Below are 25073 nucleotides of genomic sequence, written 5' to 3'. Positions count from 1 at the left end.
TCTCTCTCTCTCTCTTTCAAAAATAAAGAAACATTTGAAAAAAATTTAAGAACTAAAAAGTCCTCACATACTTAAACTATCTCCCTTCAAGGCACAGATGATATTTTGACAAGGACTGAGAAAGTAGTTTTGCTTTTTAAAAATTCACATTGAACAGAGAATATTCTAATGGATGCTCAGAAATTTTTCTATTTGTTACCTCATTTTACTGCTGAAAATGACATCTGTCATCAATAAAAATTCCTATCTGCAATTATACATGCATGGATGAAACTTTTTCTAACATTTAAAAACTTACAAAGTATGTGAATGGTCTCTGAATCTGTTATTAAACATACAAAAGTCAAAATAATAATTGTAATAATGGACCACATGACAATACTAGTATCTTTATATTTCATGTAATATAAGTATCAATTAGTATTTTCACTAAAAAGTATGTATAGAGTATAAAATATTTCAAATATGGGAATTTGCAAACATAAAGCTTCAAATAAAACATTAGTTTATAAAATGTTTTTCAAGTTTATTTATTTTGAAAGAGAGACAGAGAGAGAGAGGGAGAACGAGTGGAGGAGGGCCAGAGAGAAAGGGACAGAGGATCCAAAGCAGGCTCTGTGCAGACAGGAGAGAGCCCCATGTGGGGCTCAAACTCATGAACCATGAGATCATGATCTGAGCCAAAGTTGGACACTTAACCAATTGAATGACCCAGTCAGTATTTTTTATATAAAATCTTTTTTTATAAACTTTATAAAAAACTACAAAAGTTGGGGTGCCTGGGTGGCTAAGTTGGTTAAGCACCCGACTTCGGCTTAGATCATGATCTCATGGTTTGTGGGTTTGAGCCCCATGTTGGGCTCTGTGCTGACTGCTCAGAGCCTGGAGCCTGCTTCAGATTCTGTGTCTCCCTGTCTCTCTGACCCTCCCCTGCTCATGCTGTCTCTCTCTCTCTCTCTCTTTCAGAAATAAATAAAACATTAAAAATTTTTTTAACTATAAAAGTTGATAAACTTTTTAATAAACATTTAAAAAAGTTATAATCAATGTAAATTATTAGATATGACTATATCTAATGCTTTTTCCCCCTTTGCTTCCTTCTTCCCTGGGTACTTTCTAAACTGACACCTCTGAAATAACTGGTCTGGAAAAACTTCAGGACTTTCCTCAAATATTTAGTGTCCCTTCAATGGAGTGTTCAGACTAGGTAGGCAGCTTCCCCACTCTGGCCAGAAGCTACGGGGTTGTAGCAGTTTTGATTTTTCCCAGATAGTCTTGTCTATTAAGTTCTTCCTTTCCCCAGCAGAAAGATTAGCCACCTCTGAAGATTCTAATATCTTTTCCCCACCTTCTGCAGGTATGCGTATATGTTGGGAAGTAAATGCTAGAAGTGAGCAGAAAGTAGAGCTAGAAGGATATGAGAAATGAAGGAGGAGAGAATGGGGGATGATTTGGAGAGAGAACCAAAAAAGGTGAACAAAACTACTGGTTGTTTCCAAACTAACAGGATTAAAAAACACTAGTATTTTAGACTTTAAAAATACCATGGGATACTATACAAATATACAAAATAGCATGCAATCACTCAATGTAGTATCAGGGAGGATGAAAATCTACCAAGTAAATTTCAGCAAAAACTTCTACCTAATTGCTGGATGAGACACAAATAAACTTCAAATCCATTTGAATTACTGTGGAGCAAAATGTTATAAAATATTTTAAAATAAGAGAGCACATTTAATTGTTACTGATAATACACATGATAAAAGTTTTAATATACTGTTCATAAATAAAATTTAAAGTTAATTAAAAAAATTTTTTGTTGTTGTTTAATGTTTTATTTATTTCTAAGAGAGAGACAGCATGAGCAGGGGAGGGTCAGAGAGAGAGGGAGACACAGAATCTGAAACAGGCTCCAGACTCTGAACTAGCTGTCAGCAGACCCTGACGCAGGGCTCAAACCCACGAAACGGGAGATCATGACCTGAGCTCAAGTCGGACACTTAACCAACTGAGCCACCCAGTTGCCCCTAAAGTTAATTTTACCAAGAGTATTGTTTCTTATAATTTCTATTTTATGTTTTATAATGCAAATAATGTTCAGAAGTACATGTACATACTTTGCAAATGAATACCCACATGTATGTACACACATACACATATTCAGTCCCATTACTTTTAGATTATTTTCATTTTTTAACTGATAAGGGTGGTATAATAAAAAAAGTAAATGTTAATTAACCCCTGGTTGAAACGTATGGATTCCTTATTTTAGAATTCTAAGCTTTATTCAGCTGCAAGTAAACAATTTTATCAGTATCATATGAACACAGAACTTCACCTGAATATTAATTCTCAGGCCTGTGTATCTTAAATATAGGTTCTGCTAAGAATGAATTTCAAAATTCTGTCAATGCAATTCAAGCTTTCAAATTTAGGTTTAAGAGAATCCGTAAACTGTTTTAATTCTACTGTCCTAAAAACAATTCTTTTATGGCCACAAAATGAGCAGTAACAGAAACGTGAGGGTGTTTGTTTTTAGTATCAGCACTGGATTGAGGCTAAAAGAATGAAATAAAATTTCAAGTTAGAACCACCTGTACATAAATACTAATATATAGTCTTTCAATTTCTCTAGGCTGATATAAAACAGTAATACCATCACCACTCTATCCTATCTTTCACCTAGAAAAAGCAGACCCAAATGCAACATGGTGAGTAACTTCAACAAAGGAAGATTAGGAATGTGGGGAATCCGGTTTTAAGTCTGTTAAGTCTGTTAACAATTCTCTAGTTGTATACTTGCAACTGGTTTCATTACTTTTGCAGTAATTATACTATTGCACTAAATCCCTTTTGACTATATACTTGGCATGTTAAAATACTGAATAGAAAGAGAAAGATCCTAATCGAATTCTTCATACCATTTCCTCCCAATAAGACCTACTTGGACTCGACCCTAATGAGCACCAGTCAAACCAACTGGGATACTTCTTTCTTCAAGCTTCTCCTGATAATGTTAATGAGGGAAGGAGGAAAGAAAATAAAGCAGAACTCCCAGATATTTGGAAAAAGAGGAAGGAAGAAAAAATATATAAGAACAAATATTTCAGAGAATAAAAGGATTCCAAAGGGACTAGAAAAAAGATTCCATTTAAAGTATTTCTAACTCCAAAACCAGGATTGTTCTCTTTAAGCATTTAGCAAAAAAGCATTCCATTGGGGAAAAAATAACAGTGGAATGTAGGGAGAAGGTGAGAGAAGTGGACTCAAGAGGGAGAGAAAGGAGGAGAGGGAAGAGAGTAGGAGGAAAAGGAAGGAAGAGAAGGAGGGTATAGAGGTAGTGCTACAATCAGCATTGTGGCCATCTGCTCTACGCTTCTTCTAAGCAGTTAAGTCCCTCGTCTCATCTACTTAACATGGATGGCATGTTCTTCATAGTGTAATTTATGCAGGTCTGGACACCAATCTTCCTGTGAAAACTACTTTTCTATCTTTTGTTTTACATCTCCATAATCCCAAACTATGAAACTACTAAGGATCAGTAACCACTTCCAATCACTATTATTGGGCATCTACATTTACAAATTAATAAACTCTTCACTTTGCTTTGTTATTCCTTCTCTCCCCTAAAACCACAAGTACCAAAAAGAGTTAATTCAGGCTGCTATTCAGTGACAGTATTATTGACAATGAAACAGAAAGAGGCTAGTTCACAGGTGTGCAAACTTGTTCACAATCTAAAAATCCAGGGGGCGTAGCAAAGTGTTTTGTAGGCCTCAGGAATACTGCTTATTTTGTTTAATTTTTTAATTTATAAAATGTTTTTATATTTTAATTTTTGAGAGAAAGAGCATGAAGAGGGGAGAGGAAGAGAGAGGAGACACAGAATCCGAAGCACACTCAATGTTACAAGCTATTAGCACAGAAGCCCATGCAAGGCTTAAACCCACAAACTGTGGGATCATGACCTGAGCTGTAGTGGGATGCTTAACCGACCAAGCCACTCAGATGCCCAGGAATGCTGCTTATTTTAAATATCTACCTCTACCCTACTGGCTTACCAGACCTCTTGCAATGTTATTACAAAAATCTAACTTTTAGGTTAGGCTTCTGTATTTCTAGGTTTCCCACATTAAAATGCAAATAGCCACAGAAAGATAATAGAGTAATCTAACACATGAGACTGCTTTCCGTTAAAACACCAAACAGAGACCAGATCCCTAGAAGAATAGGACAGATAAGTACTGATAAAAAAGGGGTTAAGGAAAAGTATCTTTTACCAAGCATTGCCTAAAAGGAAATTCCTGAGTGAATTCTTGCCCTGGGGAACATGGGGCATACAGAGAGGAGCATGAAAGTCCTAGGCCCTAGGAAAAATGGAAAGGGAAATACTGCTAGAAGAAAACTGAAAAGGGGGAGCTCAAAATCAAATTAACCGCTTCACAATCTGGTTTCAGGCTGGCTGGACTGTTCAACTCCCAAAGGGCATAATCCCAGAGCCACACCACAGTATGAAGCAATCCTGAATACCAGCTCTGTCTTGGGTTACCAGAAAGTCTGAGAAAAGTAGGAAAACAATCTCTTAGACCAGTGACTGCCAATGGAATGTATCACATACAGCATAGGAGATTTCTAAGCCTTTCTGTCCCTCTATCCAGATTCATAACTCCACCCCAAATCAGGTGAAAACTGAAGAGAGAGGAGAGGTGTGTAGAGAGAAAAGTGTACACATGTAGTCTGAAGACTGCAGATATTCCTCAAATGATCCAAATGGTAATGATATGTATTCCTACTCTACAGTGACAAGCTTCTTCCTCCACCTGACTCTAATTAGACCCCACTTCCACCAATGTGATAAACAGATATAACACATTATCAGTTCAAAGGAGTTCTTAAAATTGTTACATTTGAACTGATACATGATTTTGACTGCCACCTAGTGGAGATAAAATTAATCACAAACTGAACTGAGGATAATCTAAAAGTATCAAACATTGTTTTCTATACTCTGACAGCCTAACATAGTTTCCCAAAGGGTGGTTATACGTAAGGGGATTTTTAGGTGGCGCAAGGATGAATGCTATCTTAACTACTTAATAATTATCGCAATGCATGTTAAAGTATAAACAATACTTAAAACCCATCATTTCACAAACGTGAAGATGAAGGCAAATTAAGCCCAATTTTAAAAAGTAAATAGATTTTAAAACATATTTGAATTATATTACATAGGTAATACTGTAATGGGACACCATCAAAGCTATATGGCGACTCAAAAATGACCAATGTTTTAGGAAGAGTTGTCTTAAGCTGGTTCTTCTAATGGAAGATAACCTCTTTCAGTGTGTCTGAGGATTTTTTGTGCATATAAGTAACGTAATCCATCTTTTGATAGAAATAACAAAGTTTTTAGGTACTTCTACTGTTTTTCTCATCAAATAATAGTTTGTTTTCTTAAACAGAAATTATTTCACAAGCAAATTAGCATTCAATACTGCTAAGTCTCTATAAATATTTGCCTTCCTTAAAACATGCTTACCTAGGTAGTTATCTCATGATTATCAATAATTGATTTCTTCTCATTTTGACTAGTTTCATTATAGAAAATATATTTCTGTTTAATCTACACGGCTAAACAGATTCTCAGAGAACTGTCTGAACTCCTGCCAACTTATTGCAATGGAATGCACTTTAATGACCTATGTTCTATTGTCACAGTGGTCAATTATTTATCATAGAATTTAGAGATTTTAACAAAATCCTGAGCATTCAAAAGCATTTATAAGTTCTTGTATTCATTTGATGTTGGAATAAACAAGTGAAAATTTTAAGACTCATTCATTACCTTCTCTGATGACCATTATATTTCTCATATGATGAATTTCACATTGCCATCTCTAGTTTCAAGAGAGACTGAAAAATTAAGTATCTGAACCATAGAAATAGGATCATTAAGACTAACTTAAACCAATCCTCCTGCATCTCCTGGATTGGCACCTATTGCCACAGACAACAGAATTAAAATCCTGTTGGCAAGGAATAAGTATGGTGGTTAAATGGTTTTTGGGTATTTACCAAACAGCATCTGCCACACCACCCATCTTGATTGAACACTTTTCTCTCTGAGGAGGCAACCACTCTTAGAGTTTACTACTTATTCCATAGTTACTTATACATATTGTATTATATATAGTTTTTAACATTTATTTTACCAAAATGATGGTACACTATACACATTGTTCTGCACTTTTTTGATTTAACAAAATAAGTCAAAGACTTGTTCCATTTTGATATGTAATAAAGCCAGTTTTTTTAATGGGTGAAAAATCTTCCATTGTATCAATATGCCAAAATTTATCCAGTCCTCTAAGAAAAGACATTTTGATGGTTTTACATCTTTTACTATTAAAAAATACTGCATTAAAGAACCTTGTACATATATTATTTGACATTCTGAGTTAATGCTTAGAAGTAGTGAAATTGCTGGGCCACATAAACTTTGGAATTAGCTGCTGGCATTTTGGGGGGTGGGGGAAACTTTAAATTATGGACTCAAATTTAAAGTGCATGACATTGCATTTTAGAACCCTTCCACTTAGTGCAAATTATGCTTTTTCATTCTATGTCATATTTTACTAACTCTAATGTATACATTTCTAAAATACAAATGCATCTCATAATCCCATACATTTTTAAATCACTGACAGCTGACAGCTGGCAGTCATAACAGTAATTGTCCCTCACGGTATGACAGGTAACTGTAATTCCTGGTCATTTTACTCATCAAACCATTTAAAGACCATTTAAGAAGAAATATAAGCCATGACGTTGTCAGAAAACCTTCTGCGACACCTTCTGGTAAGATCAGGAAAGTGCAAGCATCAAAACTAAAAGAAAGTGTCAGTGAATTGAAAGAAAACTGTTTCAACAAATACTACATTATTAACGTTCTTAATGGTACAAAGGACAATTGTGTGTGGGAGGGGAAAAAACCAATCCTGATGACTCTAAGTTAGAAAACTGATTGCGGAGTATCAGATTCTAAATGTGAAGCATTAGTAATAACTGATACATTTTGCTTACATTTTCATGTTTATAATTGCACAGGAGATATATGATAAAATACCAAATAAGCGCAAGAGTTCTTTTGGTAATTTAGAAAAAAATTTCTCAGTCCTACGAGATTATTACATATGATGTATTGGTAGCAGTTTATCTTAGAGTTTTATTACCAAAAAAAAGAACACTTCAACTCATAAGCATCATGTCAGATTTCAAAAAATACTCTAAAATCTTATTTTAGATCCCTCAGTAGTATTTTAAAGTTTCTATCACGTGGATTTTGCACACGTAAAAGGCTACTCATTTATTTTTTCTTTTCTTCCATTACATTTTCTTACTAGAATACTATTTAACTTTGCCTATTTTGTAAACAGCCACTATACTGAATTCTCTATTTATAATAATTTTCCAGTGGATTCTTTTGGGCTTTCTAGATATGTAATGAAATAAAACTCAAACTCAAATTGTCTTAAACTATCTGCTGGAATTTAAGCTTAGTGAAGATAAGGACTATATTAATTTTACTGTTTTATCCCCAACATCTAGCATATTACCTTGCATAAAGCAGGTAATCAGTATATATTTGTTAAATGAGTTACATAAGTGCATCTCACTTTGTAAATCTTACCCCAACTCTTCTCGCAACACAGATGGTAAGCTTAGTCAAAAAAGTCAAATACAAAAGAGGAAACGGTATTTATATTTTTTCCCTCCCACATACAAGCAAACAGATGCTGTTAAGAAACTGGATATTTCCTATTCAAAGCAATATATTTTTGGTTATATAATTAGTTCAACTTTAATAATTTAAAATCATAATTATGAAATGTTTTCTTTTAAACACTTACCTTTTGGATCTTAGATCTGATGAATCAAACTGGATATTCATAGGTCCAGGATTTATCTCATGATCTACTTCAGGGATGAGAAGATGCCTAGAATCACTATCCATGTTTGTCATTTTCTTAGTCTCCAAGCAATGATGAAATCAGACCTACATAAATCAGAATGGATAAAAAATTAAAAAATTATAAATTATTTTGCTACTAATATGTAATACATTCCATGTATAAAGATATTGGAAAAATATAGGAGTTTGCTGATGATACCTTACTTAATGAGGTATATGCCTAAAATATTTTATCAGAAATTTGTTAAGTTGAAATGGAGTTACCGCTTATTTTTCAGATTAATTAAAAATAAGTGGAGCAATCCATTTCTGGTAATAAAACAGATTAGACTATTTGGACACATTTTCCTGCAGAAAACAACAAAAATTACTGCATAAAATACAGCAAACCTCTTTTGAAAAGCATCAAAAATAATGATGAAAATAAGGCCATTAGTAGATGTAGTTAAGGTAACTAGAGAGGTAAACAGCTCAAGCAATTGCTTCCACATGGACAGTATTTGTTGTACCAGGAGAAAATGGACTGAGGTTTTCAAGGCCGTGTGAAGTATTAGAGAAATAGAAGATAAAACCTAGGATTCACCCAAAGTAAGGAAATGGTGTAATAAGAAATCATTCCTTCTCTCTACTTCCAACAACACAGCTGGGAGTACAAAGAGCTTTACCATCTACTTAGGGATTAACAAGCATTAAGTGTCTCACTCCCTCACAACAGAACTACAAACAAGATTTCCTGACACTGCCCACAGGCAGTGTGTATATGCACACCTACACCCATGCATGTGCAGAGGGGGAAGTGTTAAATACCATAAACTGCAGTTCACATGGATTTGCATGGAGGTCAAACACTTAATGCTTTTGAGTATAATTTAAAGTTAACTTGCTTGATAGGGCTTCTAAGTAACTGCTAGAAACAAATGTAAATCTTTTCTGTGAGGACACACCTTGATCCTATACCTCAAAGAAGACCTGTTAACAATTTTTCAAGGACAATGAACTGTATACAGTCAAAAATAATCTAGTATGCAAAGAAATAAAGTACTAGTCATAAAAACCAGAAGAAACAACAGCACGGATTCATAAAGACTTCAACTATAGGGATTATGAAAACAAGATTAGAAAACAACTATGCTGCCTATATTTAAATATAAAACAAAATAGATATATATACAGTGGAATATTATTCAGCCCCCTAAAAATGAAATCTTGCCATTTGCAATCACATAGTTGGATCTAGAGAGCGAAATGCTAAGCAAAATAAGCCAGTCAGAGAAAGACAAATATGTGGAATTTAAGAAACAAAATAGCAAAGGGGGACAAAAGTGACAAAACAAAAAAAAGTCTCTTTTTTTTTAGTTTGTTTTGAGAGAGAGAGAGAGAGTGAGAGAGAAAGAAAGAGGTAGAGAGAGAGGGAGAGGGAGAGGGAGAATCCCAAGGAGATTCCACGCTTAGCATAGAGCCCAAGGCAGGGCTCTATCTCAGGGACTCTGAGATCATTACCTGAGGCACAGTCAAGAGTCAGGAGGCTTAACTGACTGACACAGCTAGTTCCCCCAGCAGATTCTTAACTATAGACAACAAACAGATGGTTACCAGACAGGAGACGGGTAGGAGGATGGGTGATATAGGTGACGGGAATTAAAGAGTGTATTTATCTTAATAAGCACTGAATAATATGTGGAACTGTTGCATCACTACGTTGTACACCTGAAACTAATACAACAGTGTAAGTTAACTATATTGGAATTAAAATTTAAAAAAATTAACAATAAAATAAAATAAAACAAAGAAAAAAGAAAATTCTAAGCACAATATCTTGCTCATCATAGAAACCAAATTCAAACCAATTTCTCCTTCTATTGTCAACTTGTTTTTAAGAATTTTTTATTTTTTATTTAGGGGCACCTGGGTGGCTCAGTTGGGTAAGCATCTGACTTTGGCTCAGGTCATGACCTCAGTTTGTGAGTTCAAGCCCCAGGGCAGGCTCTGTGCTGGCAACTAGGGGCCTGGGGCCTGCTTCTGTGTCTCCCTCTCTCTCTGCCCCTCCCCTGCTCGCACTCTCTCTCTCTCTCTCTCAAAAATAAACAAAAATTAAAAATTTTTTTTTCTTAAAAAAATAATTTTTTATTTAAGGGTGCGTGGGTTTTTCAGTAGGTTAAACGTCTGACTTCAGCTCAGGTCATGATCTCATGGTTCATGAGTTCCAGACATGAGTCAGGCTCTCTGCTGATAGCTCAGAGCCTGGAGTCTGCTTCAGATTCTGTGGTCTCCCTCTCTCTCTCTCTCAAAGATAAACATTAAAAAAAAATTCAAAACTAATTAATTAGAAGATAAATCAGATGAAACTATCCAGAAGGGTGGGGGGGCGGGGAAGACAGAAAATGTGGAAGATGGGTTAAGAGACATGGAAGACAGAATAAGGTCTAACATGCATGAAATCAGAGAAACAGAAAGGAGATAGCAGAGGTAGTATTTGAAGAGATAAAGGATGAGAATTTTCCAGAATTCATAAAAGATAACAAGAAATTTAACAAATCCCAAGCAGAATAAATAATCTTATCATAAGATTGGGAAAAAAAGAATTAAAATTCCAGACCAAAGAGAAAAAAAGTCACGCAGTATCAAGAGTGTTCTAAGATCCTTGCATTGTCCAGCTCAACACTGTACTTTGAATGCATGTTGTAATTTTAAAGGTAACTACTAAAATAGAAAACAGTATATAACTTAAAATCTAACAGCAGGAAAAGAAAATAATAAAAAAAATTTGCAGATCTCAACAAATGCAAGAAAGGAGGAAAACATAAAAGAGGCAGGACAAATAGAAAACATAAAATAGGTAAGATTCTCCCAGTCTTTCTTAAACCCATGTTAATCAGGCTATCTTCCCCATCAGTACACAGAAAGTGTTCTAAATTACCAACGACCTATACCCACTGGTCATTTTTTTAGTTTTTAACTTACTTGCCCTATCAGAAATAAGTTCCATAAGGGATCACTCTCCTCCTTAATAAACTAGATTCACTAGGGCTCCAGGTTTTCTCTGTATCTAACTGGGCCCTCCTCCTGTCTCATTTACTATTTGCTTCTTATGTCCCAGAATTCTTAAAACTGCAGAGTCCCACGGTTCAGTCTTGGTTTTCTTCTCTATATGCCTTCAATTTAGAGGTAGTTATTCAACATCATGTAACATCACTTGTGTTATAGAATACAGCAGCCACTAGTCTCTTGTAGCTATTTATATTGTTAATATTACTATTAATATTAACTAATTTATATTATTAGAGACTTAGATTAAGTTTTTAAAATTACAATTAAATTTTTAAAATTTCAGTATCTGAGTTACACTAATCACATTTGAAGTGCTCAATAGTTAACATGTGGCTAGTGGCTACCATATTGCACAGTGTAGGTATAAAACATTTCCATGATGGTAGGAAGTTCTACTGATCTAGACAATGACAACTTCCATGTTAACTTTTCTGGCCAAATTTTCTCTCCTGGATTTCAGACTTGCATATCTAACTGCCTACTTAACATGTTTTTTTTTTAATCAATTTATTTGAAAAATAACACTTGTAATTGTTTTAGATGAATAACAACGATTTGATATATGTATATATCCTTCTTAACATGTTTATTTGGAAATATTAAACTATATATATATAATATATATATAATAACTAGAATGTCCAAAACTGAACTTTTAATTTTTTCCCAAAAAACTACCCTACCCATTGCTTTCCTGATTTCAATTGTTGGCATCTCCATTCTTCTAGTTAATCAGGCCAAAATCCTTCAAATTTCCCATGACTTCTTTTTGTCAGTGTACATTCAATCCATTAGGAAAATAGTGTTGGCTCTCTCTTCAAGTATATCCAGGATCTAACCACCATCATTTGTTACCAAGATTTCTACAACAGTTTTCTAATGGAGCTCCCTGCTTCTACCCTTACTCCCTTACAGTCTCTGCACACAGAAGGGAGAGTTGTAGAATGATATAGGAAGGCATCTAGTCTCACCCAGTTGGTTTTTATCACTGGGGGAAGTGTTATTAGACCCAGTGGGTAGAGACTAGGGTAAAGCTATTAGACAACTGCTTTACAATTATACATGTATTAAGCATTTTTCTTACAAACACAAACATACACACAAACAGCAAACTCTGTAAAGTGAAATAAGTAGGCTTTAACATTTAAAGGCAAGTGTTTTACCTTTATTCCTCAACTATATTATTATGATTACCCGCATTTTATAAATAAGGATACAAGGCACAGAGAAGGTAAGTGACTACAAAGTTAATAAGTGGGACAGTTAGAATTCAAACGTAGGCAGTATAAGATCATAGCCTGTACTCTTTGCTTCTTTGCTGTGCTTCTTGTCTTTTGCTTTTTCTCTCCCTTCTTTCATTTTCTTCTGTTTCTTATTAACAAACGACTTAACAAGTACAGTTTTATTGGTGCTTTATTTGTTTAATGGAGTCCTATGTCTGCTGTTATTTTTCTAAATATAGCATGTATGACAGAGTAGAAAGAAAAGACTGCTTTTTGAATAAGCAATCCTTACCTATGTCATTCACTACCTATGTAATTTAAGATTAACCATTTAACCTCCACGAATCTATTTTCCCATGTGTAAAACTGAAAGCATAACCACTGATGTGGTTGAAAACTACATGAACTGATGCATATTATACTCAGTACTTTGTACTGGGAAACTAAATATTCAAACACATTATTATTCCTCTCCAAAAACAAATGACAAAACTCGTGTTTTTACATATGCAGCCTCTTAAGGTCTTAAGTGAAAAATTCTGCAATAATGATGTAGGCAAATGTCAAAATGCTACTAATAAGTCTGACAGATGTTGACAACATATTCTATTCCCAGAATGTATATTTTCTTCCCTTTGTTTTTTCTTCCCATTTCTCTCTTCTGCACTCCTGCCCAGCATTTAAGACAAAGCTCTCATTAACTTATTAGTCATACTAGATACAAACAAATAAGGTTTAAGAAGTACTTTATATAATGGTGACTTATCAAAAAAAGTGAAATCAAAATACTACCATGAAGTACTTTATTTCTGTATTTTCCTATAAAGAGTACACAAGTAAAAATGATGATGTAAAAATGAGACAACTAAAATACTGAGTAATGGCAAACTCTGAACAATATATTCATTCAACAATTTCTCAGTGAGCCTCTACAAAGTACTTAGGTATCAAGGGGAAAATTTTTTTAATTATTTCTAATGTTTATTTATTTTTGAGAGAGACAAAGACAGAGCACAAGTGGGGGAGGCAAAGAGAGAGAGGGAGACAGAGAATCTGAGGCAGGCTCCAGGTTCTGAGTGGTCAGCACAGAGCCTAATGTGGGGCTTGAACTCATGAAAGGTGAGACCATGACCTGAGCCAAAGTTGGATGTTCAACCGACTGAGCTACCCAGGTACCCCTCAATTTTTTTTAACTCATGGTTCCCATCCTCAATAAACTTAAAAAATATTATCCAGTCCAACAGAAGTGTAGAAGTTAGGCAACTTATCATAAATCAATTGAATAATAAAACCTAGTAAGATGTTAATTACCAATTCTGATTTTCAGTTCATCATTTCACTTCTAATTAAAATCTATACGAATTGCTGGTTCTAGATCCCAAATTAACTTTGTAATATATCAGTGCAAGATTTTAAAAAAATATTTCTTTATTTTGAAAGAGAGAAGAATAGAGAGTAAGCAGGGGAGGGGCAGAGAGAGAGGGAGAGAATCCCAAGCAGACTCCGTGTTGTTAGCATGGAGCCCAATGCAGGACTTGAACCCACAAACTGTGAGATCATAACCCGAGCTAAAACCAAGAGTTGGATGCTTAAATGACTGAGCCACCCAGGCACCCTGCATTTCATCATTTCACTTCTAATTAAAATCTATACCAACTGGTGGTCCAAGCTCCTAAATTAACTTTGTAATAGATAAGTGCAAGATTTATTCTTTTATGGTAAAAAGTTTACTTGACTGTTTAAAACACAAATATACAATTTATATAATGGTAATCATTCTTAAAATTTCATTAAAATGAAAGTAACTGAGACAAAGGTAAATAATTTCATTAAAATAGAGTTAGCTGAGAAGCAAAAACACAAACTTGATCTTTCAGTTCCTTCCTTCACATAATAAAACTAATTAATAATTCAATTGACTTGTTTGGTCTTAAAATTTAAAACTAAAAAGCAGTATTTTTCAAGATTACTTTGAACCACTAATTATAAAAGTAGGAGTAATAGTCCTATTAAATTTCCTTAATTTAAAACTGTAAGTGACAAATTAACTTGAAAAAGTTGTTTCTGGATATAGAGAGAAGATATCCTATATAAAATATCAATGAAAAATACATATTAAATTAAGGTGGACAGAGGAATTAAAAACTTGGAAAAGAAACAAATCTATTGTAGAGAAGTTACGTTGTATATTAGTTTGACATGATTTCAAATCTACATGTTTACAATCTAAGTGAAGTTGTTTTAATCCATCCCTTTATGACAAAGATGAAAAAAAGTTGTTTCAGAAGTAAAGTCATTTTGATAGAAGAATGAAGCAAGTTGTGTCAGGATGTCATCATCTTGCCTGTTTTCACTGGTAAGCTATTGGTAAGTGGCTCAGCTGCTTATCATTAAAAAACCTATGAAGAAGCAACTATGACAAGGGGACATGTGTACTATGTATCACCAAGTATGTGAGGACTATCAGAATGTTCTGTGTGGGCAAGGCAGCTCTTTGCTGATCTAACATAGCTCTCCAAAGACCTGGGGGCAATTAGCTCCTGCTGAGGTAAAGTCCACTTTTATGAGCAGTGGCAAAATCCTTGTGCAGCAGTCCCAAAAATCCTCTTGTCCGTCAACAGGGACAATGACCTTCCCTAGCAAAGTGCTCTAACAGGAGACTTTTACTTTTGTGCAGGCAAAAGCACATTAACTCTGGTTGGCTAAGCTGTCTTTCCCAAGTACCAATTACAAAAGGGTACACCTTATCTAAATTTGGACTTTATTCCTTTCATCCCCCCATCATTGATTTGAAGTACGTGATTTCTTTATTGGCTTATTAAGAGACATTATCCTGTATACTATTGGCTTGTGAAATTCCCACAGTGACTCTATCTTAAATAAAACCCCTGGCAGATACAATCTCAGTCTCAGGATTAATTTGCCTTCTGAAAAAAACAAAACAAAACCCAAGTTATCAGTTTTACAGAATTTTACAAACATTCTCTTAAATTTCAAAAATTAAATTTTGTAGGAATTGAAAAGATGATTGTCAGACAGTTAGTATCCTTTTATTAAAAATATAAGAATTGGGATGGAGTGAGGTGAGGAATCTGGATGGCTCAGTCAGCTGAGCATCCAACTCTTGATTTCAGCTCAGGTCATAATCCCAGGGTCATGGAATCAAGCCCCATGTTGGGCTCTGTACTGACATTGAAATTTGCTTAAGATTTTCTCTCTCTCTCTCTCTCCCCCTGTCCCCTGTTTGTGCTCTCTCTCTAAACAAACAAACAAACAACAGGGGAAAATTAATTCAAGAAAATCTAAGGCACATAAAAATTTTTCTAAAAATCTATACATTCATTTGTGTAAGAATTTAGAAGCATGCCAGGCACTGCTTAACTCTGTATAGAAATTAGCTGTTATTTCTGAATTTAGTAAAACTAAGCTTAATGAAATCTGTATACTGTGGGAGAAGAGTGATCAAAAGAACTGATAAGAAATGTTAGATAAAAAATTTAATATTGATAAGGAGACACCCTTATTGTTCCTCAGTCTCCAAAAATTGATAAAATTATCCTCAGAAAGCACTGCCAGAGTATTTCTTTATTTGAATTATACACAATGGTTAATTTGGGGCATGGCTTATTATGGTTTAAGTAAAGTGTGGCAGTTGAAAGCTGGTGTCAGACTCCCTGGATTTGAATCTTGGCTCTACTATTTACTATGTGACTTTGAGCAAGTTATTTAAATTCCCTGAGACTCACTGGTGTGGGGGATAATAAAGTACTAGTTTTACAGGATTTGAGATTTAATGAGATAATGTACATAATGTACCTTGCTCACAATGAGTGTTCAATAAACATAACTATCATTTTGTTTTTAGTTTGGCTCTTTAAAAACAATTAGCAAAATTCAAAACTATCTTGGCTTAACTTAGTGGCCTGAATAAAAACCGCTGACATATCTACATGCCTTTAGTATAAAGTGAGTAAACTCAGTGAGGGAAGAAAGATAAAGAAGTTGGACTTCGAAGAATTACTGAACTGTCACAAAGAGAAGAGACCTAAAGGAAATAATTAATTTCTGAAGAAGAAAACTAGGTGTCACTCTGGAGAAAAACTGAGACAAAGACCCATCAATAAGTGTCCCGCTATCAATAAGTAGTGGGAATTGGAACTAACATTTACTGAACACCTAAGATTGGCCTAAGTTTTAAATGTTTAATTGCAACTAATCCTTAAAATTTGGGAAGATGTGTTATTACACATTACAAAAATTATAAAATAATATAAATAAATTCAATTAATAAATTCAAAATAATATAAAAATTCAAATTATAAAAAAAAGAAACTGAAGCTCAGAAATAACTTGTCTTGTATCACTTGGCTAATAAAGCCGTAGCTGGGATGGAAACCAGGTTACTTTGGTCCCATATGATATTTCCAGTATACTGCGATGTCTGCCTGAACTTAACATTTTGATTTTTTTTAAGTTTATTTATTTCGAGAGAGATAGCATTAGTTGGGGAGGGACAGAGAGGGAGGCGGGGAGGGAGAGAGAGAGAGAGAGAGAGGGAGGGAGAGGGAGAGAGAGAGAGAGAGAGACAGAATTTCAAGCAGGCTTCGTGCTGTCAGAAAAGGACCTGAAGAGGGCTTTGAACTCACTGTGAGCTCATGACCTGAGATATAATCAAGAATCGGTCACTTAACCAACTAAGCAGGTGCCCCTGAACTTAAAGTTTTTAACCTATACTTTCTGCAGTATTGGATCCTATGCTAAACTGAGAATGCAGCTGAGTTTAGGAAAAAAGGATACTTTTAACTCCTGGAGATAATGCTTTTTTTTTTTTTTTCTTAGTTTACTGTCCAGTTGTTTCACATATAACACCCCATGCTCATCCCAACAAGTGCCCTCCCCCATGCCCATCACCCCCCTTCCCCTCACTCCCATCAGACCTCAGTTTGTTCTCAGCATTCAAGAGTCTCTCATGGTTTGCCTCTCTCCCTCTCTCCAACTATTTTTCCCCTTCTTCTCCCCCATGGTCCTTCGTTACCTTCCTTCTAATCCACCTATATGTGCAAACATATGGTATCTGTCCTTCTCTGCCTGACTTATTTCGCTCAGCATAACACCCTCAAGTTCCATCCATGTTGCTACACATGGCCAGATTTCATTCTTTCTCATTGCCATGTAGTATTCCATTGTATAAATATACCACATCTTCTTGATCCATTCGTCAGATGATGGAAACTTAGGCTCTTTCCATGTTTTGGCTATTGCTGAGAGTGCTGCTATGAATATTGGGGTACATGTGCCCCTATGCATCAGCACTCCTGTATCCCTTGGGTAAATTCCTAGTAGTGCTACTGCTGGGTCATAGGGGAGTTCTAGTGTTAACTTTTTTTTTTTTTTAAATATTTTTATTTGTTTCTAGGAGTATTTCTAGGAGAGAGAGAGAGACAGCGTGAGCAGGGGAGGGTCAGAGAGAGACACAGAGATTGAAACAGGCTCCAGGCTCTGAGCTGGCAGTCAGCACAGAGCCCGACGCGGGGCTCGAACCCACGAACCATGAGATCATGACCCAAGAGAAAGTCGGACGCCTACCCGACTAAGCCACCCAGGCGCCCCTCTAGTGTTAACTTTTTGAGGAACCTCCATAATGTTTTCCAGAGGGGTTGCACCAGCTTACATCCCACCAACAGTGTAGGACCGTGCCCATTTATCCACATCCTCACGAGCATCTAGAATCTCCTGATTTGTTTAGCCACTTTGACTGGCATGAAGTGGTATCTCAGTGTGGTTTTGATTTGTATTTCCCCGATTAGAAGGGATGCTGAGCATCGTTTCATGTGTCTGTTGGCATTCTGGATGTCCTCTTTGGAGAAGTGTCTGTTCATGTCTTCTGCCCATTTCATCCCCGGATTATGTGTTTTTCGGTGTGGAGTTTGAAGACTTCCTTATAGATTTTGGATACTAGCCCTTTGTCTGATACGTCATTTGCAACTATCTTTCCCATTCCATTGGTTGCCTATTAGTTTTATTGATTGTTTCCTTTGCTGTGAAGAAGTTTTTAATCTTGATGAGGTCCCAATACTTCATTTTTGCTCTTGATTCCCTTGCCTTCGGGGATGTGTCAAGTAAGAAATTGCTGCAGTAGAGGTCAAGGAGGTTGTTTCCTGCTTTCTCTTCTAGGGTTTTGGTGGTTTCCTGTCTCACATGCAGGTCCTTTATCCATTTTGAGTTTATTTTGGTGTATTGTGTGAGAAAATGATCTAGTTTCATTCTTCTGCATGTTGCTGTCCAGTTCTCCCAGCACCATCTGTTAAAAAGGCTGTCTTTTTCCATTGGATATTCTTTCCCGCTTTGTCAAAGATTAGTTGGCCATACATTTGTGGGTCCACTTCTGAGTTCTCAATTCTGTTCCATTGGTCTATGTGTCTGTTTTTGTGCCAATACCATATTGTCTTGATGATGACAACTTTGTAGTAGAGGCTAAAGTCTGGGATGGTGATGCCTCCCGTTTTAGTTTTCTTGTTCATTATTACTTTGGCTCTTTGGGGTCTTTTGTGGTTCCATACAAATTTTAGGATAGTTTGTCCTAGTTGTGAGAAGAATGCTGGTGTGATTTTGATTGGGATTGCATTGAATGTGTAGATTGCTTTGGGTAGTAATGACATTCTAACTATATTATTCTTCCAATCCATGAGCATGGAATGTTTTTCCATTTCTTTGTGTCTTCAATTTCCTTCATAAGTTTTCTATAGTTTTCATCATACAGATCTCTTATATATTTGGTTAGGTTTATTCCTAGGTATTTTATGTTTTTTTTGTGCAATTGTGAATGGGAACAGTTTCTTGATTTCTCCTTCTGTTGCTTCATTGTTGGTGTATAAAAATGCAACTGATTTCTGTACGTTGATTTTGTACCCTGCAACTTTGCTGAATTCTTGGATCAGTTCTAGTAGGCTTCTGGTGGAGTCTGTCGGGTTTTCTATACAGAGTATCATGTCGTCTGTAAAAAGTGAAAGTTTGACTTCTTCTTTGCCAATTCTGATGCCTTTGATTTCCTTTTGGTGTCTGATGGCTGATGCTAGGACTTCCAGCATTATATTAAACAACAGTGGTGAGAGGGGACATCCCTGTCGTGTTCCTGATCTCAGGGGGAAAGCTCTCAGTTTTTCTCCATTGAGGATGATGCTAGCTGAGTGCCTCTCATAGACGGCTTTTATGATGTTTAAGTAAGTTCCTTCTATCCCGACTTTCTTGAGGGTCTTTATTAAGAAGGGATGCTGTGTCTTGTCAAATGTTTTCTCTCCATCTATCGACAATATCATATGGTTTTTATCTTTTCCTTTGTTGATGTGATGTTATCACATTGATTTGCGAATATTGAACCAGCCCTGTAACCCAGGAATGAAACTTACTTGATCTTGGTGAATAATTCTTTTTATGTGTTGCTGAATTCGATTTGCAAGTATCTGTTGAGGATTTTTGCATCTGTATTCATCAGGGATATTGGCCTGTAGTTCTCTTTTTTTGCTGGATCTCTGTCTGGCTTGGGGATCAGAGTGATGCTGCCTTCATAAAATGAGTCCAGAAGTTTTCCTTCGATTTCTATTTTTTGGAATAGTGTGTGAAGAATGGGTATTAATTCTGTTTTAAATGTCTGGTAGAATAACCCAGGGAAGCCGTCTGGCCCAGGGCTCTTACTTGTTGGGAGATTTTTGATAACTGATTCAATTTCTTCACTAGTTATGGGTCTGTTCAGATTTTGTATCTCCTCCCATGAATATTGGTAGTGAGTGTGTGTTTAGGAATTTGTCCATTTCTTATAAGTTGTCCAATTTGTTGGCATATAATTTTTCATAGTATTCCCTGATAATTGCTTGTATTTCTGAGGGGTTGGTTGTAATAAGTCCTTTTTAATGTATGATTTTGTCTATTTGAGTGCTCTCTCTTTTCTTTTTGAGAAGCCTGGCTAGAGGTTTGTCAATATTGTTTATTTTTTCAAAAAACCAACTCTTGGTTTTGTTGATCTGTTCAACTGTTTCCTTGGTTTCTATACTGTTTATTTCTGCCCTGATTTTTATTATTTCTCTTCTCCTACTGGGTTTGGGGTGCTCTTGTTGCTCTCCCTCTAGTTCCTTTCGGTGCACTGTTAGATTTTGTACTCGTGCTTTTTCTAATTTCTTGAAATAGGCCCGGAGTGCAATTTACTTTCCTCTTAGTACTGCCTTTGCCACACTGGAGATAATACTTTTGCTAAGATTATATGTTAAATACCTCTATACCATTAATTTGCCATAGACATAACAATGATAATGGGGAGCTAAACATGTAAAGTGACATAAACAAATACATTCACTTCCAATATCTCACTCAATCCTTTGAGTTTTAAAACAAAGTTCCAGGGGTGCCTGGATGGGTCAGTCGGCTAAGTTGTCTGGCTCCTGATTTTGGCTCATGTCATGATCTCAGTTTTGGGAGTTCCAGTCAGGTCAGACTCTATCCTGACCATGCATTCTCCCTTTCTGACCCTCTTCCCTGCGTGCACGAGCTCTCTCTCTCTCTCTCTCTCTTTCTCTCTCAAAATAAATAAACTTAAAAAAAAAAAAGTCCCAGAAGAAAGGCTATTAATGTCAAAGCTAAGCCATTAAATAATGAGTCCCTAATCACTTACTTTAAAATTGGTTTCAGCATGCGGGCACCCTCTTCCACTGTTGGTGGGAATGTAAACTGGTACAGCCCCTCTGGAAAACAGTGTGGAGGTTCCTCAAAAAATTAACAATAGAACTCCCCTATGACCCAGCAATAGCACTGCTAGGAATTTACCCAAGGGATATAGAAATGCTGAGGCATAGGAGCACATGGACCCCAATGTTCATAGCAGCACTCTCAACAATAGCCAAAACATGGAAAGAGCCTAAGTGTCCATTAACGGACGAATGGACCAAGAAGATGTGGTTTGTCTATACAATGGAATACTACATGGCAATGAGAAACAATGAAATCTGGCCATGTGTAGCAACATGGATGGACCTTGAGGGTGTGATGCTGAGCGAAATAAGTCAGGCAGAGAAGGACAAGTATCATATGTTTGCACGTATAGGAGGATTAGGAGGAACTTAACAGAGGAACAAGGGGGAGAAGAAGGGTGGAAATGGTGGGGGAAAGGGAGAGAGGCAAACCATGAGAGACTCTTGAATGCTGACAAAAACTGAGAACTGATGGATGCAGGGGGGAGGGGCGATGGGCATGGAGGAGGGCACTCGTGGGGATGAGCACTGGGTGTTATGTGGAAACTAATTTGACAATAAACTATTTGTAAAAAAATAAAAATAAAAAAAATTGGTTTCAGTATGGAGTCTCAAAAGGAAAAGAAGAGTTTACTGACCTGCTTGCTGATGCCTGCATTGAAAAGTACTTTTCTCCATAAAAATGACATAGAAAGTAGCCAAAGAAAGTTTATATGACATTATATTCAAAAGGTATTGACTGTATCAGTATATTTCAAAGGATGTCAGACTTTCCCACATTTGCCTCAGAAATGTCTTTCACAATTCTTTACAAAAGCAAGGCTATATAGTATCTGGCCAAGAGGCTAGCCTCAATCTGCAATACTACACACTAGTTTTTGCCCAAAGAAATGTAGAGATGACCCTTGAACAAAACAGGTGTTGGGCTGCTGACTCTGACTTCCTCCCACCCCGCAGTTGAAAATGTACATGTAACTTCTTACTCCCCAAAAACTTTACTAATAACTCTTTCTGACTGGAAGCCTTACTGATAACATAAATAGTTGATTTTGTATGTTGTATTATATACTGTATGCTTACAATAAGCTACAAAATGTTATTAAGAAAGCCATAAGGAAAATAGATTTATAGTATTATACTGTAAAGAGTTCACCCACTAACTATACAAGTATTTATATGTTCTTCCTCAGAGACTAAAAATTAGTAGTACCTAATACCTCTGCATATGGTCATTTCAGATACTATAATTACATTTCAGTTTAACAGAGCAAGGGTTGACAATTTTTTTCTATAAGGGCTAGATAATATTTTAGAGTTTGTAAGTCAAATGATCTCTGCAGCTACTCAACTATGTCCTTTAACACAGAAGAAGATACACAAATGAGTGAGCCCAGCTGTGTTCCAAAAAAAATTTATAAAAATAAATATATCTGGCAGCAATGGTCATAGAAATGTTTATAGTTTACCCACCTCTGTATGGCCAATATAAAAATCAATGGAACCATATTGTAAAAAAGGCAGCTTGGTGAAAGAAGTTATTCTGTGTATATGTGTTTTCTTCTATATAAGTCTGTACCTGCTATAAAGTCCAGTTACAAACTTATCTAAACCTCTTCTGTATGAATCAGTTAATGGTCAGCCAATAGGAACTATAATGCTCCAATTCTGATGTGACTACTGAAACATGCTTCCAAATTGATCAGTAAATGCTTCAAAAGGTGTTACATTTGACAGTGCTGGAGGGCAATGTAGTCTTAATAAAGAAATAGCAGCCAAAACAATGCAATGGCACCAAAGAACCCACAATGGGAACACTAAAGACTTTCAAGCTATGTTTGAGCAGTAAGAAAGAAAGAATGCGGATGAAGAAGTAAAATTTAAGCATATTATAAAATGCAGGGCTAGTAGAATCCTAACGATTTTTTAAACTTCTATGCTCCTATCTCCTTTTAAAAAATACTATAAATTATTATTTTATTTTGTAATTCAGGTTGGTATTCTCATGCTCCCATGCTGTTTTCCCATTACTGTAAACATTCAGGGTATTGTCAATTAGCATACTATTTTTATATGACTGAGATAGAGCATTTAAGATAGAAGAAATCTAAGGCTTCAGTTCTCAGAGTTCAAGTGGACATACATTGAGAAGGGAAAGGTAGACATCTGAATTTGCTACCAACCTTTTATATTACTATGAAGTTTGAAGAGATTTTTCTTCAAGACAAGGGTTTCTTTGATCTACTGAGAAGTTTAAAAACGTTCCCTTCAGTGGTTTCTTGTTATTTTGCATATGTCAGCCTTAAGAAAAAAGGGGAATCAACAGGTTAGAATTTGCTGACCTACTGATCTCAGCAATGGATCAAGGCACTGCTTGAGAACCCTGAGAATGAGGTTTTAGTCAAGTTGCCCATTAACTGGCTATCTGGTCTTAAGCAAGGCAATTTCTCTAAATTGATGGACCTTAGTTTCTTCAGATATAAAGTGAGGAGAATGTGATTGACTAGATGTTCTAAAAGGCCTCTTCCAGCTCTATTATTCTAAGACAGCTAAGATGTTAAGCCACCTACTATCAAGACACCGTGTCTCATATTTGAGCTGAGGAAAAGTGTACCAAGGACTTAACTGTTTTGGCCGTCAACCCATCTGTGGTCCTCGCTCAAGGCACAGTGTTTCTTCCCCGATCTCCTTTCTTCAACTCTTCCCTACCAGGGACAGGGAAAGGCTTTCCCACTGCCCCAATAAGCCCGATTCTTCTTCTCACCCAGGTTTTTACCTATAGTTACTCTGCCTTGCCCTTAAGGCTGAAGCAGGCACCGAATCCCCACAGCCCCTCGAATTCTCTCAGCCCCACGGGAAGGGAGTCACCAGAGCCCAGAGAGGAGCCCTAGCCGCCCATCCGGAGTGGTCGACTTTGGCCTCAACGCTCCCCCAAGAAGCAACTGTTTGGACGCATTTCACCAAAAAACTTCCCCGATGACAGCCAGCTCCACCGCAAGCTCAGCGGTTCCCTCCGCCTCCACTCCGTTCCCCCACCCCCACCCCCCGCCTCGCTCACTCCCGAGGGATGATTTTGAAAAACTGAGAAACATGCCTTACCTGCGCCGGCCAAGCCCTCAATCTGGGAAACCTGGACGAGAAAGCGGAGACCCTTTACAAATGTTCTCAACTTGAGGTAGCAGGGCTTCTCTCTTGTACAGGAAGAGACAACAGCCTCGGCCGCGGGGGCCGGCGGACGATGGAGTTCTGAGTGTACAGAGCCAGGCGCCACCGCCAAACCTCCGGCTCCTGGGGACTACAACTCCCAGAGGCCTCTGCGAGAGCCAACGCGCCTCGCCGCAGAGCCCAGCCCCGCGGCTTTAGTGGGTGGGACGGTAAAAGGACGCAAATCTCTTCTTTTCTGTTGCTGGCTGTTGGTTCATGTGCGGGATGCTGGTTCCTGTGCGCGATGCTTGCTTGACGCTTAAAAGCATCGAAGATGAGGAACGCCATCTCCTGCAGTCCTTAAACCTCCAGAAGTCACATAGGAAAGGGCTGATCTCCCATTATTTGTCTCTTTTCACAGGCCCTTCTGGTTAGTATTGTGTACTGTCGTCATGTGCTTGAATCCCACCGACAGCAAGGGAAATTGGTTTGAAAAATGTCAGGTTGGCATTCTCACTCTCTTGGCTGGACACTTAGGTTGTGGTGGTGGTGGTGGTTGTTGTTTGCATTTGTTTTTTATTATCTTAATGCGTTGACGAGTTTGTCTCCATGCTAAAAGAGGGACTTTGGGGGGGGGTATTTTAGCACCCTCTCTGCATCCCTAGTAATTTCTCCCAAAGCCAGCCCAAATAAACCTACAATCTAAGTAAAATTAGTTTGCTCGTTGTAACAAGTCAGCCCAATCAAAGTCTCCTGGGAAGCATATTAGCAACACCTATGCCTTTACATAGGAAGCCAGTGGCATTTTTTTCTGTTTTAAGAAAACAACCAGAAAACAACAACAAAAACAGGTGCACTGTATGTGATAAAGAACCCAAAGCAACAAATCCAAATTGAAAAGCTAATATTGAGTGCCAAGCATTTTACATATAATACTTCTTTAAGTCT

At 36.7% G+C, this 25073-nt stretch overlaps 1 protein-coding gene across 2 annotated transcripts in view; it reads right to left on the bottom strand.

Annotated features, from left to right (window-relative positions):
- Positions 1–24247, bottom strand: part of SLC38A9 (solute carrier family 38 member 9) — a 78102-nt gene extending 53855 nt beyond the window's left edge. The window contains exons 1-3 of one of the 2 annotated variants that reach the window (XM_039244538.1): positions 24081–24247; positions 23165–23282; positions 7914–8059 (exon numbers count right to left, since the gene is read on the bottom strand). In XM_039244538.1, coding sequence (XP_039100469.1) covers positions 7914–8026 — 113 coding nt within the window. In that variant the 5' untranslated portion in view covers positions 8027–8059; positions 23165–23282; positions 24081–24247. The remainder of the gene's footprint in view (positions 1–7913; positions 8060–23164; positions 23283–24080) is intronic. The other variant, XM_039244539.1, reaches the window with a different exon arrangement.
- Between the last annotated feature and the right edge of the window lie 826 nt (positions 24248–25073).

The sequence above is a fragment of the Hyaena hyaena genome, unplaced genomic scaffold (genome assembly GCF_003009895.1).
Source record: "Hyaena hyaena isolate Hyena2069 unplaced genomic scaffold, ASM300989v1 scaffold_241, whole genome shotgun sequence".
In the NCBI taxonomy this organism is placed as follows: domain Eukaryota; kingdom Metazoa; phylum Chordata; class Mammalia; order Carnivora; family Hyaenidae; genus Hyaena; species Hyaena hyaena.
Note: the sequence above shows the minus strand (reverse complement) of the source record. Positions and strands in the feature narration are given on the sequence as shown.